Raw genomic sequence first — 15,556 nt, 5'->3', positions numbered from 1 at the left:
TTTATTCAAAGTGATGCTACAGTAACAGCGGTGTTAGCGATGCTAATGTACAGTCATTTTTCTGTAATAATCATGCAGAGATGTGAAAGTTCTGATCATTGGAAGGCATTTAATATAAAGATTTGTTTCCAAAGTGTAAAGATCCTCTTTAATATTTGTCATGGAAACAATAACTGCATCTTCATTTTGAACATTGAAGAGATGAATCACTGTACTGCAGTTGTTCAAAAACCTGCTTTTGTTAAATTCTGTTGCAGCTTTGTCAGTCATGGGAAATCAAATTATCTGCAGAGGGAGGATTTCCCTGAATTACCTCTGTCAAGTTTTGTCTTATTTTTCTAATGTGTTAAGTTTGTTCGGTTTTTACTTTGTCTTGTTAGAAAGGCTGGACTGGTTTCAAGACTGTTGTTACAATGGGCATATAAAACCTGTTAACAACATTTGTGATGCTGGACTATAGAGATGTGATACAGGGTTATACTGTTAAAATGTTTCAGCCATATGAATGGTTAGTGGGGGGTAGGGGTGGGTGGATTGACATGCAACAACAATCTATGGGACCTGAATCAATCTGCAGACATTTTATTTTCTTCTGTGTTAAATGGTCAATACTGGCCTGAGCTGAGAGACATGGAATAATGGGTGGATTTTCAGTAGAGTTCTGTAATTTCAGCTTCACAGCAGAAGGATCATATTTTCTGACATGGTTCTTGGAAACTTGGGAAGAGCCACAAAGTGCACTGCTTTAGAGAAGCAGTCAGCAACAGTGAGAATTACTGTGTTCCCTTATGAGGGGGTCAGGCCAGTCACAATGTGAAGGGCTATATATGACCAGGGATCACCATGAACAGGTGGATCATGGGAGCCCACTGCAGATCATTCCAGATTACAAAAGGCTGTCCCATGCCTTCCAACCAGTGCTGCCATTCCTCCAACACCAACTTAACAGCCAGCAGCTCCTCCAAGAAAGTTGAACCTAGGGCAAGTGGACTTGGTGTCAGATTCTTGAAGACGTTTCACCTCTCATGCAAGAAGCCTGAATTTCCTCACTCAGTATTGGATGAAACCACTACTTTTAAACAAGAAAAATCACTTGTGATTGGTCGGCAGATCTGTCACCATTGGTCACCCTGGGTCATGAAAAATGTAAACCCCAATAATAAAATAAATAATAATTTAATCATTTTCATATTCATATTTATATGATATGCTATTATGTTGTATATTCATGTAATTGTTATCGTATGGACTATACTATTATTAGCATCAAGGACATGAATGGATTTGTTGAGGAAAGGAAAATTTCGCGGGAACATTTTTCTTCATTCAAAGAACTTTATTAGCACAAGTGCAACACACAACTATGTACAAAATGGAACATCCTTATTCAAAGAAAGAGCTTTTTTTCAGGAGAAACGTAAACACAACTATGCACAAAGTGTAGGAGATCTGCCCAAACAACAAATTGGAAGCTCACAAGAAGCCCAAAAATTCTACAACTACAGCTCCGTGAAGTGTCTGATTGCTGCCTCGGAGCTGTAGGTAACTGGCGGCATTCTGTCTGAATTCTGTCCATTTCTCAGACATCTGTGGTGCGTTGCCCTGTACTTCAGATTTCCCTCTGATCTCAACTGCAGTGTGGCGCAGAGCTTGGTTAGCTGTAAAAACAATCAATAAAGACAATCAATACTGCGCCATGCACTGCGACACAACACAACACAACACAACACTCTATTAATACACCAGAAAAATAGTCACATTGACCAAAAACGGATCTAATTTAATAAGTCTTACTCTCTTTCTTCTCAGTTGACTCTGAGCTGAACTCTTCACAGCTTCCGCCTGCAATGCAAGATCTGGTTGTTTGTACCTGAAACTCCTGCGTACTGTCTTGTAATATGTCTTACAGGCAGCAGGTAAACAATTAAATAAGAGCGGTATGAATAAAAAACTTAAGTTACAATAAAATTAAACAAGGAAGGAGAAAACAGTTAAAGTTACTTAGGCTGCACACAATGGGGTCATTATCAGCATCATGTAAATCTGTACAAATATAGCTCTGAGCAAATAGGCGGTCACGGCATTGTTATGAGGCGAAGTTAGTCTGTGAAAACAAAATGTATGTTAAAGTCAGAATCTATTAACGTAGGCTTTGCTGCTTAGGCTACTTTTAGCTTAGGTAGCAGTCACCAAACACATTCTTACCGCAATCTTGGGATTGTGCACCCGTCTTCTCTTCTTTGAGTTAGTCTCTCCCACACAGTTTTTTGACTCCAAAGCAGCCAACCTATCCTCTATGGACAGCAGTCTGGAGTTTACTACGGTGAACTGCTCTTTAACAGAGTTAGCTGACAAGACAGCCCACTGTTAGCATTCAGCAGTGTCTTCTCGCCATTCTGCTGGAGAAGACTGGCTCGTTGGGCTCCTCCAATCACATGCGCGGCCATTGTTATATGGAAGAACTCGCAAAACGAGCTCGCATCCATGATATAAACAAGCGCTGTTTGCCTATGAAGCTCTGTGATAAACACAGTGTGCCGTCAGTTGAAAGATGGAAGTCCCAAAACTAAAGAAAAGACCTTGGTGCTACTGTGAACATTGTGACACTGAACTTTGTCATACACAGTATTTTGACCACAGAAAATGTACACTATTAGGCTAGATTTGTTGGGAAAGTTATCTTACTGTAATTACAGAGTAGGCTAATGCATTATTTCACTGATTTTGTGGTAGCCTATTAAATAACCTAACGACTGTTACACATATAATTCTGAATGTTTGGTAAATTGGATGCTTGTATTTATTCAGAAAATGATGCATGCATGATGTATCAGAGTTTTATATTGGGTTTTGTTTGGATGCAAAACACCCAAACAATGACAACTTGACATTACAAAAACCGAATGACACTTTGACAACAGTCAGAATCAGAAAACTTTATTGCCAGGTATGTTACACATACAAGGAATTTGACGTGGTGTTGTTGGTGCAAAACAGACGAATTGGACTGACAAGTCCCATAACACACAAAGTTGAACAAGAAAAAAAAATTTAATACTAAAATAAGAGAAAGAAGAAAGAAGTACGAAGAGGAAGAAACAGTCTACAAAAAATAATAAAAGTAATGTGCAATGTTGCAAAGTAGATGTAGTGCAAAGATATAATAATGCCATAGGAGCGTTAATATAATGCATACAGAGCTGAAATTATGTTAATGTAACATAGTCTGTTGTGGGGAAATGAGGGTCAGTGCTGTTGAAGAGGGTGGGGAGCTGTGTTAATGAGGGTGGTGGCAGAGGGAAAGAAACTGTTTCTGTGACTTAAGGTTTTGGTCTTGATGGACGGCAGCCTCCTGCTGGAGGGAAGTGTCTCGAAGAGTTTGTGACCAGGGTGGGAGGGATCAGCTGCAATCTTACCTGCGTACAGGTCCTGGAGATGGCAGATTGCAGCCAATCACCTTCTCAGCGGAGCGGATGATACGCTGCAGTCTTCCTTTGTCCTTGGCAGTGGCAGCAGCAGCGTACCAGATGGTGATGGAGGAGGTGAGGATGGACTCGATGATGGAGGTGTAGAAATGCACCATCATTGACCTCGGCAGGTTGAAGTTCTTCAGCTGCCGGAGGAAGTTGTTAAGGCGGCGTGGGAAGCGGCCAAGTTTACAGGCTAAACCCAAATGCAGAACTCAGAGGCAAGGTGGTGCTGTGTACAGTCTTTATTGCAATTATGGCGAGGTGAGGGGAAGAGTGGCTGCTCTCAGTTGAGGCAAGGCGAAGTCCGTAGTGGAGTGATAATGGATCGAATGGTCGATGGAGCGTGGGAAGGAGGCAGGAGTCCAGGGATGATATTTCAGGCGGTGCAGAATGGACAGGTGATCCTACAGAACGAGACGAAGACAAGATGAGAATAGGAATGACGGCTGGAATCAAAACACGGTAAATAACTAGTACAAAACTTTCTGAGCCAACGTGTCTACCCGGGACGTGGTCTGACGAACTGGCGACGACAGGACTGCAGAGCTGGTTTAAATCACCAGTCGGAGGTGGAAGGCTGATGATTGACTCAGGACAGCTGTGTCAATTAGGGAACGGAAGTCCCCACACTCCATCCTAGCGAGAGAGCCACACACATACACACACCACAGACCAAACAGACAAACGAGGACAAACAACCCACACAAGGCAGGGGATACACAGGACACAAAAGGAAGGAGGAGGGAACCCTGAACTAACCCTTAACAGAAGTACATCCTCTGGTAGGCTTTTTTGGTGAGGGGGCTGATGCCAGGGGGGGCTGGGTTCTTCCTAAAATCTACCACCATCTCCACTGTCTTTGCCGTGTTCAGCTCCAGGTTGTTTTTGGAGCACCAGGACACCAGATGGTCAATCTCCCACCTGTATGCAGACTCATCCCTGTCAGAGATGAGACCAATGAGGGTGGTGTTGTCTACAAACTTCAGCAGTTTGAGAGACTGGTGACTGGAGGTACAACTGTTGGTGTACAGGGAGAAGAGTAAAGGAGAAAGAACTGGTGTTGATGGTCCGGGAATCAGAAATGTGCTTTCCCAGCTTCACATGCTGCCTCCTGTCCGACAGGAAGTCTGTGATCCACCTGCAGGTGGAGTCAGGTACGTTCAGCTGAGAAAACTTGTCCTGCAGCAAAGCCGGAATGATGGTGTTGAAAGTGGAACTGAAGTCCACAAACAGGATCCTGGCGTAGGTTCCTGCAGAGTCCAGGTGCTGGAGGATGAAGTGGAGGGCCAGATTTACCACATCGTCCACAGACCTGTTGGCTCTGTAGGCAAACTGCTGGGGATCCAGAAGTGGATCGGTGATGGCCTTGAGGTGGGTCAGGACGAGGCGCTCAAAAGTCTTAATGACTACAGAGGTCAGGGCGACGGTTCTGTAGTCATTAAGTCCTGTGATCCTCGGTTTCTTGGGGATGGGGATGATGGTGGAGGTCTTGAAGCAGACTGGCACGTGACATGTCTCCAGTGAGGAGCTGAAGATGTCAGTGAACACCGGAGACAGTTGATCGGCGCAATGCTTCAGGGTGGATGGAGAGATGGAGTCAGGACTGGCTGCCTTGCAGGGGTTCTGCCTCCTAAAGAGTCTGTTTACATCTCTCTCCAGGATGGAGAGGGATGCAGTTGTGGTGGGGGAGGAGGGGCTGTTGGGTTGGAGCTGGTAGGTGGTGGCATGGGGGATGGTGTCAGGACTGTCCCATTGTCTTTCAAAGCGACAGTAAAACTCATTCAGTCTGTTGGTGAGGTGTGAGTCGTTGGCAGAGCTCCCTCCTCCTCATCAGGATGATTTCAATCACCTGTGCTCATTCTGTCAGCTATCTACCTCAGACTTTGAGACTTTGAGTATGACAGCTTGTGATTAAAAGACATGTACAAAGATCCAGCGCTCAGTGTTTTTGTTCAAGAGTGCTACAAAATTTGGTGTCAGAAGTGGGATCAGTGGTGCTTCTGAGACAGTGAGGTTGCAAAGACCACGGCACAATGGAGCTGGAAAGACTCCAGGACCATCTGAGTGAGTCCCTGGTGCAGTTACAGTTTGAGCAGCTTAAAGAGGAGTGCCTACATGCAAAAATCTCCACTGAAAATCAGACCGTAAAGCACACAGTGATAAGGTTGATAAGCGAAGCAGCTGATACTTCTGTAGAAGATGAGGAAGAGGAGGTGGCGACGGAGTTTCTCGTCCAGTTGATCACAATTGCTAAAGAAATAAAAGAAAGAGATGAACAACCACGTTGGACCAATCATAGTGCTAGTCATGATGCTATCGCATTAGCCAGCCTCCAGGAACAGTATGCAGCTCTACAACTGAGTTTCCAAGCCTCTACCAAAAAAATTGATGAAGGAATTGCAAGGCTGACCAATAAAATGACCACCCAGCAACTTAGCAGTGTGCTGTCAGCACCACAATAACCGCCCAGGCACCGTAAGTGACTATTAAGAGGGAATTTAAAATGAATGGCCAAATTGTAGAAAGGGACCAGAAAGATAAACTGTTGTATTCTAACTTGATCCACAAAATTGACATGGGATTAAGGAAGAATCACAGTGAGGTAGAGATCAATGAAGCAGTGGTCAGAGCCGTAAGTCCAGGCCTGAATTTACGCGACATGTTGGAAATCAAGTCTGACCTAACCCTGTCCCAACTGCGCACCATTCTAAAGGGCCATTACAAAGAGGATAGTTCCACTGATCTGTATCATTGCCTGATAAACATCACGCAGGATGGCAGTGAGTCGCCCCAGAATTTTCTTTTCAGGGCGATAGAGCTAAAAGAGAGACTCTTAGCTGCAGCAAGAGAACCCAGCTGAGATGAACATTATAGCCCTGAATTTGTGCAAAAGAAGTTTCTTAGAGCTGTGGGGACAGGACTCATTAGTGACAATGTAAAATACCAGCTCAAAACCTACCTGGATGACGTAACTGTCACTGATGAGGTGTGATGAGGTGTGATTGCGAAGACAAATGAGGCAGCTAGTCTTGAGTGGGAGAGACAACAGAAGTTCAGAAAGAGTAGTAAAGAACTAAAAGTGAGAGCAATCAGAGCTGAAGCACAGTTGGTTCCAGAGGCCACAGTGGGCGCAGTTGGTGGTCAAGACCCTGACACCCACCATATCCACAAAAAGTAAAACAGCCAAAACACAAACCCCGGTGACTCGTGCAGATTCTGAACTCCTGGATATCATCAAACAGTTAAAAGGAGAGGTGGAGGAAATAAAGTGATGTGTGAGTCTCCTAGAACCACTTCTCAGCAAGCAAGCAGGAGACGTGCCTGCAGGACTTGCCAAGATAACAGGAAAGGGGAACAGTGTGACCATTGCTTCAAATGTGGACAAGCAGGTCATCTGTCTCAGGGATGTAAGACTGGAAAGAAAGGTGCTGACAAACCAGGACAAGTAGATATGTCAGCTAACACTGTGGCAGCTACACCAACACCATCTGCTGAAAAAGACAATCAAAATGAACAGTTCAGAGACATGTACAAGTTAGTCACTGACAGTATTCGATATTTAGAGGCAAAAATGGCAGCTAAAGCACAGGATGCAGCCTTACAGGAAAATGAAGCAGTCAGTGTTAGCCTAATTTCCCCAAAACAAAGAGCACAGTTACTCAGCCTAGTTGGGAAAAAGTATATCATCAACTGTCTGCTAGATGGGGTTGAAACTAAGGCTTTGTGGGACACTGGATCACAAGTTTGTCTCATAAATGAGAAATGGAGACAACAGCAAATTCCACATGTTGCAGTCAGGGATCTAGCTGAGATTGTGGACCCAGAACCTTTAAATGCACGTGCAGTAAACCAGACACCGATCCCCTTTGCAGGGTGCGTAGAAATCACATTTAAGTTACCCTCAGAGAATGCCAAACAGCTAGAACTTCTTGTGCCAGTTCTGGTATCAGGTTAAGACAGAGCAGCAGTGGCAGAGCAGCCAATCATGTGTTAGCAAGGGGCATAGAACCCCCATGTGTTCTTGCAGAGGCATCCTCTTACATCACTTATACACTTGGGTAGGATTCAAGGACACAGCTCTTACCTTTCTACGTTCATACCTTTCTATAAGAACTTCTTCTCTCTGGGTAACTTTGTTTCCTCGACAGCTCAGCTGAGAAGTGGTGTCCCTCAAGGCTCTGTTCTTGGGCCCCTTTCGTTTCCTTAGACATACTGCCTCTTTGCCAAGTTACTCAAAGTCTTGATATACTTTACCATTTTTATGATGATGACACTCAGTTGTACATACAGAAAAATCCCACAGATCCCAGGAGTCAAGCAAATCTCACAACTGCCCTCTCTGATATTAAATCCCTGATGTCCCAAAATGTCCCTAAATTTAAAAAGGATAGGTCTCAGGTCATTCTGTTCAGCAGTGGCGGTTTTTGGCTGTATAGAGCTATTGGCTCGGGCGGGCACGTGGTTGTGTCCACCCGAGCCAATAGCTCTATATGGAATTAATGGGCTAAAGTCACCTCAACTTTCTTCCAAATAACGCACATTTCATTAATATTATAAATACAGGCCTATAATTCTTGCACGATTAGGGTTAGGGTTCTCGCCTAGGGAGTAATTTAATGTAGAACCGCCACTGCTGTTCGGTCCCCCTAATTCATTCAGCTCTTCTGGTGCTAATCTTCACTGTTTATCAAGTAACATTAAGCAGGCTTTCAGGAATCTGGGAGTAATGTTTGAAACTAACCTCTTCCCAGAAATGTTGTTCAGTCTGGTTTCATCCAGTTCAAGATAATCGCTTAAACTATTGATTTTATCTTTAACAAGTGTCTTACATGTGCTTGTGCATGTCTTATAATGTAACAGTAAACATGTTTAGGATGCTATTATCAAAGTGTTTAGTCTTATCAACACAATAATGTTAATACGCATCTTCTAAGAATTTAAAATGGACTCTTTGGCTATTAACTGATTATTATTTAAAGGACATTAATATAAAGCTTAACTGAACCTTTCTATCTGCCGCATGCACATTTTAGGTCTCTAAGCATCTGTAGAGAATCCAGCATTCAAAGTTAAAGTTTTTTACTAATAAAACTTTGTGTAACAAGGAGGTGGAAAAAAACAAGTCTGTACTACGTTCATCTCACTCGTGTTCCCCACCTGTCGGAGAATTTAATGAGATCCTTAGAGGGTGAAGCAATCCGATAAAAACTCTCTACAGACTTGGACTGTTCACTCTCTGGGTCTTAGTGATGAACGTGCATCAAGTTCATTTCAGGTCTGGTATCTGTAAGTGAATGACACACTCAGTAAAGGTTATATGTTGGTGTGATGGTAAAAAGTGACACTGTATTATTGTGAATGTACATTGGTTATATACTGTAATCTGTTTTATAACTGAATATTTAGTTTGAGAAAACATTCATGGATGATGAGTTAAATGTTACATACATATCTCTTAGCGGGATTGTGGAAGTTAACAAATACAGATATGTTTATTTTTTCATCATGTTTACAGTTTATATTCTAATAATCTGCAGTAATTCTACTATAGTGTACCTTATTGTGATCCACAGAAACCTCCATGAGCCGATGTACATTTTCATTGCAGCTTTGTTGATCAACTCTATTCTTTACAGCACTAATATTTACCCAAAGCTTCTGACTGACTTTTTGTCAGAGAAACAGATCATATCATATTCAGCCTGTGTCTTTCAGTTTTTTGTATGTTACTCTGTAGGATGTTCAGAATTCTTACTGTTGTCAGCCATGGCCTATGACAGGTATGTGTCTATATGTAAACCTCTGCAATATCCAACTATCATGAGAAAAACCACTGTGAGTATTTTGCTGCTTTTAGCTTGGATTGTACCTGTTTTACATATTTCAGTCCTTGCAATAGCGACTGCTGAAGCTAAACTGTGTTACTTTACTTTAAATGGAATATTTTGTAACAATTCAATTTACCAGCTTCAGTGTGTGAGATCAAGATTCATTATTATTTATGGTGTGGTCATTTTATTAGATCTTGCACTCCTCCCTATGCTCTTCATAATTTTCACATATACAAAGATATTTATAATATCCTATCGAAGTTGTAGAGAAGTCAGGAAAAAAGCTGCAGAGACCTGTTTACCTCACCTGTTGGTTTTAATCAGCTCCTCCTGTTTGAGTGTGTATGATATCAGTATAGCTCGAGTGGAATCCAACTTTCCAAAAACTGCTCGTTTAATAATGACGCTACAAGGAATTGCTTATCATTCTTTGTTTAATCCACTGATATACGGACTGAAAATGAAAGAAATTTCCAAACACCTCAGAAGGTTGTTGTGTTCAGCCAAAAATCATCTGATGTATTAACACAGATGAATAATGTACAGTCATTTTACTGTCACTGTTCATTATGGAAACAGTAAAGAGGATCTTGAGCCTGTTTATGGTTCATGACTGATTAGTAGTTTTCTTCAACCTTGTCAAGTCTGACTTTGTTTTCCAAACATGTTGACAATGATAACAATGATATTTATTGTTCCCTGTTTTTGTGACTCCAGAGAAGATTATTATTTTTCACTTGGGGGGCGTAGTTGGTTTTCTGGGATCTGTGATTGTCATGTCAGAGGAAAATGGCAGGTTTGTCTGCAACAAAATTTGTTTTTAACTCACTATTTGAAAAGTAAAGAGGAAATAAATTGTTGTTGTCAGATGGTTTTTATGGGCTCAGCAAACACAGTGGGACACGCACTAAACACATACATACATACATACATACACACAAGATAAATGCAGCTCTATAGGGATAAACAGCTCTCTGAGCAAATGCCATTCAGCGGCCTGGGGGTCATTTAGTAACAGGTGTTTGAATAGGGCTGAGCATAAGTCCTCCAAATTAGACAGACAGTGGACTATTGTTTTAGGGCCTAATTATGAGACTAATTAAACCCTAAAGATGGAAAAATACCTTCATAGTCCACTGGGTGCCAATCAGTTGCTTGATACATTAAGACATTTTGCATTTACAGGGTTTGGAAGTTGATGCCTTCTTTATGGCCTTTAAAAAATAATAATTTTAACAACAGCATTTTAATGTGTCTCTGAGGCTGTACTCACATGCAGTAGTGCTTTCGGATAAATGCTTCTAACATTAAAGGACCAGTGTGTGGGATTTAGTGGCATGTGGTGGGGAGGCTGGCCCCCAGCATGTAGAAGAACCTACAATGGCCTTCAGGTAACATATTTCCAAAGGCTATTGAAAAGCAACTGGACTTGCTCAGGGTTCCTGAAGGCCTTTCGCCTCTCATCCAAAGGGCTTCTTTAGTTCTAATTGAGTGGTGGGGAATCCATTATTGTGTATTTATCGATCATACCTGTCGATCATACCTTAAGAGTTGTTGATGTCACAGGTGTATCTCTGCCCGACCATCATGTGAATGAGTGTTGATCTGTCTGGGATCCCAATACTGCATTATAATTGGCTTTTAAGTGGTGTCATAGCTCATCTCCTCTGTTGAGTGATGAAAGCTCCAGTTTGATGTAGATGGTGTCTTTCACCCCTCTCTCAAACCTCTGGCCAAAATGTGAACCCTGCTGTCCTCACATGTGTGTCCCTTGTCCTTCAGGTGAAGGTGGACTGCTAAGTCCTGATCTGAGGAGCTGGCTCTTCTTTGTTGAGCCATGCGTTTGTGAAGTGGTTGGTACATTTCACCAATGTACAAGTTTGTCGATTCCTTACTGCACTGAACCACATACACTGCATTGCTCTGCTTGTTTTGGGGCCTTTTGTTTTGAAGTGTACAGGGATGTGGTGTTTGTAGAAAATTCTCATGATTTTCTCAGATATTCCTGGAGCATACGGGATAACAATGTTGCTGCTTTAATAGTTCTCCTCCCTGTCTGCTTTGGGTTTTTTATGGTTTGGATGAAGGCCTTGTTAGGGTAACCACAACTTTGGAGTACTTTCTTTAAACTGCTGCTGACCTTCTACTGCTCGCCCATTGAGAGCCTGCTGACGTACTGCATCACAGTATGGTACGGCAGCTGCACCATGGCAGACAGGGAGAGGCTTCAGAGAGTGGTAAAGGCGGCACAGAAGATCATTGGCTGCCCTCTCCCCTCCCTGATGGACATTTACACCTCCCGCTGCCTTAGCTTTGCTCTGCTACATTATCATTACCACATTATCAAGGGCAGGTCCCACCCTGGCTTTGATCTGTTTGACCTGTTGCCCTCAGGGAGGCACTACAGGCACATCAGCACAAGGACTAACAGACTCAGGAACACTTTCTTCCCAAAAGCCATAACCATTCTAAACTCACACACGCACTGAACCCCACAGTCTAATCCCCTGACCCCCCGGACTTCATTCTATCTACCTACTGTGAAATTCTGAATATTTACGAATAGCACTGTGCAAATCTAATAATGTGCAATAACCCACACTACAAACTGGATATTAAACCTTATTTATTCTCCTTGCATATGTACACACCTCAGAACTGTGCACCTTACACCTCCCCTTTTATATTTTTATAATTTTCTTCCTTTTTTTTTGGTTTTTATATTTCTACATTCTTTGCACTAAACTTATTTTATTCTATTCTATGTTGTATATATTTTACATACATGTTTGCACTGGAGAAGGAGTTGCTTTTCATCTCGTTGTACATGTAAAAAGATGTATAATGACAATAAAAAGGCATTAATTCTATACGTATTTATCCATGTCCTTCCCCTCCTCATGGCACATTCTGGGCCTGATAGTGTCAGGTTCTGATGACTCCCAGCTTATGCCCCAGTGGATGGTGTGAAACAAAGAGTAAATATTGGTGGGGCTTCCTATATATTTCAGTGCATGAGGCTTCTGTCCTCCTCAATGTGCACCTGTAAAGGCTTACACTTGCTGTGCTTTGACCCACAGTTGTTGTTAAAACTTTCTTCTTATACTTGCTAGTAGGGTCTCGCCTTAATGCCTCATATGGGCCTGTGTCACTAAGCAGACCGGATGGAATGGTAATCAGAGGTGACTGCTGGATTTTAGTTCTCTTATATTTAAGTGCCACCTTTGATACGGTGGACCATTGCATCCTCTCACATCACTTATACACTTGGTTAGGATTCAAGGACACAGCTCTTAACTTTCTACGTTCATACCTTTCCATAAGAACTTCTCCTTCTCTCTGGGTAACTTTACTTCCTTGACAGCTCAGCTGAGAAGTGGTGTCCCTCAAGGCTCTGTTCTTGGGCCCCTTCTGTTTCCATAGACATGCTGCCTCTTTACCAATTTATTCAAAGCCTTGATATACTTTACCATTTTTATGACGACACTCGTTTGTACATACAGAAAAATCCCACAGATCCCACAGATTGTTAAGTCTGGTTTCATCCAGTTCAAGATAATCTCTTAAACTACTGGCTTTATCTTTAACAAGTGTCTTACATGTGCTTGTGCATGTCTTATAACTTAACAGTAAACATGTTTAGGATGCTAAATTTAAAGGACATTAATATAAAGCTTAAATGACCCTTTCTATCTGCCGCATGCACATTTTAGGTCTCTGAGCATCTGTAGAGAATCCAGCATTCAAAGTTAAAGTTTTTTACTAATAAAACTTTGTGCCACAAGGAGCTGGAAAAAAACAAGTCTGTACTGTGTTCCCCACCTTTCTGAGAATTTAATGAGATCTTTGGAGGGTGAAGCAATCCGATAAAAACTCTCTACAGACTGTTCACTCTCTGGGTCTTAGAGATACATCAAGTTCATTTCAGGTCTGGTATCTGTCTGTAAAATACACACTCAGTAAAGGTTATATGTTGGTGTGATGCTAAAAAGTGATACTGTGTTATTGTGAATGTACATTGCTTATGTACTGTAATCTGTTTTATTACTGAACATTTTTTGAGAAAACATTCATGGATGATGAGTTAAATGTTACATACATATCTCTTAATGGGATTGTGGAAGTTAACAAATACAGATATGTTTATTTTCTGATTATATTTACAGTTTATATTTTAATAATCTTCAGTAATTCTACTATAGTGTACTTTATAATAATTCACAGAAACCTCCATGAGCCTATGTACATTTTCATTGCAGCTTTGTTGATCAACTCTATTCTTTACAGCACTAATATTTACCCAAAGCTTCTGACTGACCTTTTGTCAGAAAAACAGATCATATCATATTCAGCCTGTGTCTTTCAGTTTTTTGTATATTACTCTGTAGGATGTTCAGAGTTCTTACTGTTGTCAGCCATGGCCTATGACAGGTATGTGTCTATATGTAAACCTCTGCAATATCCAACTATCATGAGAAAAACCACTGTGAGTATTTTGCTGCTTTTAGCTTGGATTGTACCTGTTTTACATAATGTGGTTACAGCAAAACTGACTGCTGAAGCTAAACTGTGTAACTTTACTTTAAATGGAATATTTTGCAACAATTCAATTTACCAGCTTCAATGTGTGAGATCAAGATTCATTACTATATACGGTGTGGTCAATTTATTAGATCTTGCAATCCTCCCTATGCTCTTTATAATTTTCACATACACAAAGATATTTATAATATCTTATCGAAGTTGTAGAGAAGTCAGGAAAAAAGCTGTAGAGACCTGTTTACCTCACCTGTTGGTTTTAATCACTTTCTCCTGTTTTTCTGTATATGATATCAGTATAGCTCGAGTGGAATCCAACTTTCCAAAAACTGCTCGTTTAATAATGACGCTTCAAACAATTGTTTATTCTTCTTTGTTTAATCCACTGATATACGGACTGAAAATGAAAGAAATTTCCAAGCACTTCAGAAGGTTGTTTTGTTCAGCCAAACTCATCTGATGTATTAACACAGATGAATAAGGTACAGTCATTTTACTGTAACTATTATGGAAACAGTAAAGAGGATCTTGAGTCTGGTTATGGTTCATGACTGATTAGTTTGCTGCAGTTATTCTGTCTTTTTTTTCAGCCTTGTCAAGTCTGACTTTGTTTTCCAAACCTGTTGAGTAACAATGATATTTACTGTTCCCTGTTTTTGTGACTCCAGAGAAAATGATTTTCACTTCAGGCTGATTCTCTTCCCTGCGTGCTTGGATGAATGGGGGAAGAAAGAATTTGTGTGTGGTAGTTGGTTTTCCAGTATCCGTGATGGTTGTCATGTCAGAGGAAAATGGCAAGTTTGTTTAACATTGTTTTAACTCGTGATTTGAAAAGTAAAGAGGAAATAAACCATATTGTTGTTGTCAGATGTTTCTCACTTTATTATTCATGTAGAGTCAACTATCATGGGCTCAGCAAACTCAGTGGGACACACACTGAACCAGCTCTCTGAAGGAAACAGACTCCAACAGCCAGAGTCAAAGGAAAAAACAATAAATTACCAACAAGAAGAAATAAATGTACGGACCATGGAATAAATGTGAGTAGCATATTTCATCAGTACTAGAGACTCTTGTCGGCCCTATTTACTGGCATGAAAGCTTTAATTCACCCCCTAATGAGAAGAGAATCCTGGAAAAAGGCCTTTTGGACTAATCTATAGTCAATATCATGTTTTAAAGAACTCAGAAAAGAATTTTGAAACATGGAGGGAGAGATGCCAAGCTGGTCTATCTTACTTCATCTGAGGTTGAATGAAAGTGAGTCAGGAGTGTGGATGGTAATGTCAGCCAGAGGGCATGAAGGGTTGTTGGTGGAAGTGGAGACTGTGAATTCAGAGCATAACAACATGCCAGGAGAAACATGGGTTCTAGTGTGGTCAATGAAGAAGTCTGATGTCAGGACTAAATGTTTAGGTGGTCGTCATGACTCTACTTTTCACAGGCCTTTGATTAGCACATTCGTTTGAGGGTGAGTGATCCAAAGTGCTCCCCTGGGCATTTTGGCAAACCTGGATGTTATTCTTATTTTCAGAACTGAATTGAAGGGCATCGAGTTTTTGGGCAAGTAATTTAATGTTACTGGACACACAAATGAGACACTGGAAATGACTGAACTAGATTAGATTAGAGAGCAGTTATGTTCAAACAGAGTCTGGAAATGCTAAATGGGTTTACTGAGGGGAGTCTGTCTGTACAACTGCAGACCACAGTGAC

General features: G+C 41.3%; 2 protein-coding genes across 2 annotated transcripts; both read left to right on the top strand.

Moving 5' to 3' along the window:
• Positions 1–8,891: 8,891 nt before the first annotated feature.
• On the top strand, positions 8,892–9,809 carry LOC121198796 (olfactory receptor 13C2-like; the record flags this gene model as incomplete). Its single annotated transcript, XM_041063123.1, has 1 exon — positions 8,892–9,809. A coding segment is annotated over exon 1 (918 nt), but the record flags the coding sequence as incomplete, so codon positions are not given.
• A 3,564-nt stretch (positions 9,810–13,373) lies between these two features.
• Positions 13,374–14,300, top strand: LOC121198742 (olfactory receptor 4E1-like). Its single transcript, XM_041063051.1, has one exon. The coding sequence runs from the start codon at positions 13,374–13,376 to the stop codon at positions 14,298–14,300; it is 927 nt and encodes a 308-aa protein (XP_040918985.1).
• Positions 14,301–15,556: the final 1,256 nt, after the last annotated feature.

Source organism: Toxotes jaculatrix, chromosome 2 (genome assembly GCF_017976425.1).
Source record: "Toxotes jaculatrix isolate fToxJac2 chromosome 2, fToxJac2.pri, whole genome shotgun sequence".
Lineage (NCBI taxonomy): Eukaryota > Metazoa > Chordata > Actinopteri > Toxotidae > Toxotes > Toxotes jaculatrix.
This window is presented reverse-complemented; position numbering and strand designations above follow the sequence as displayed.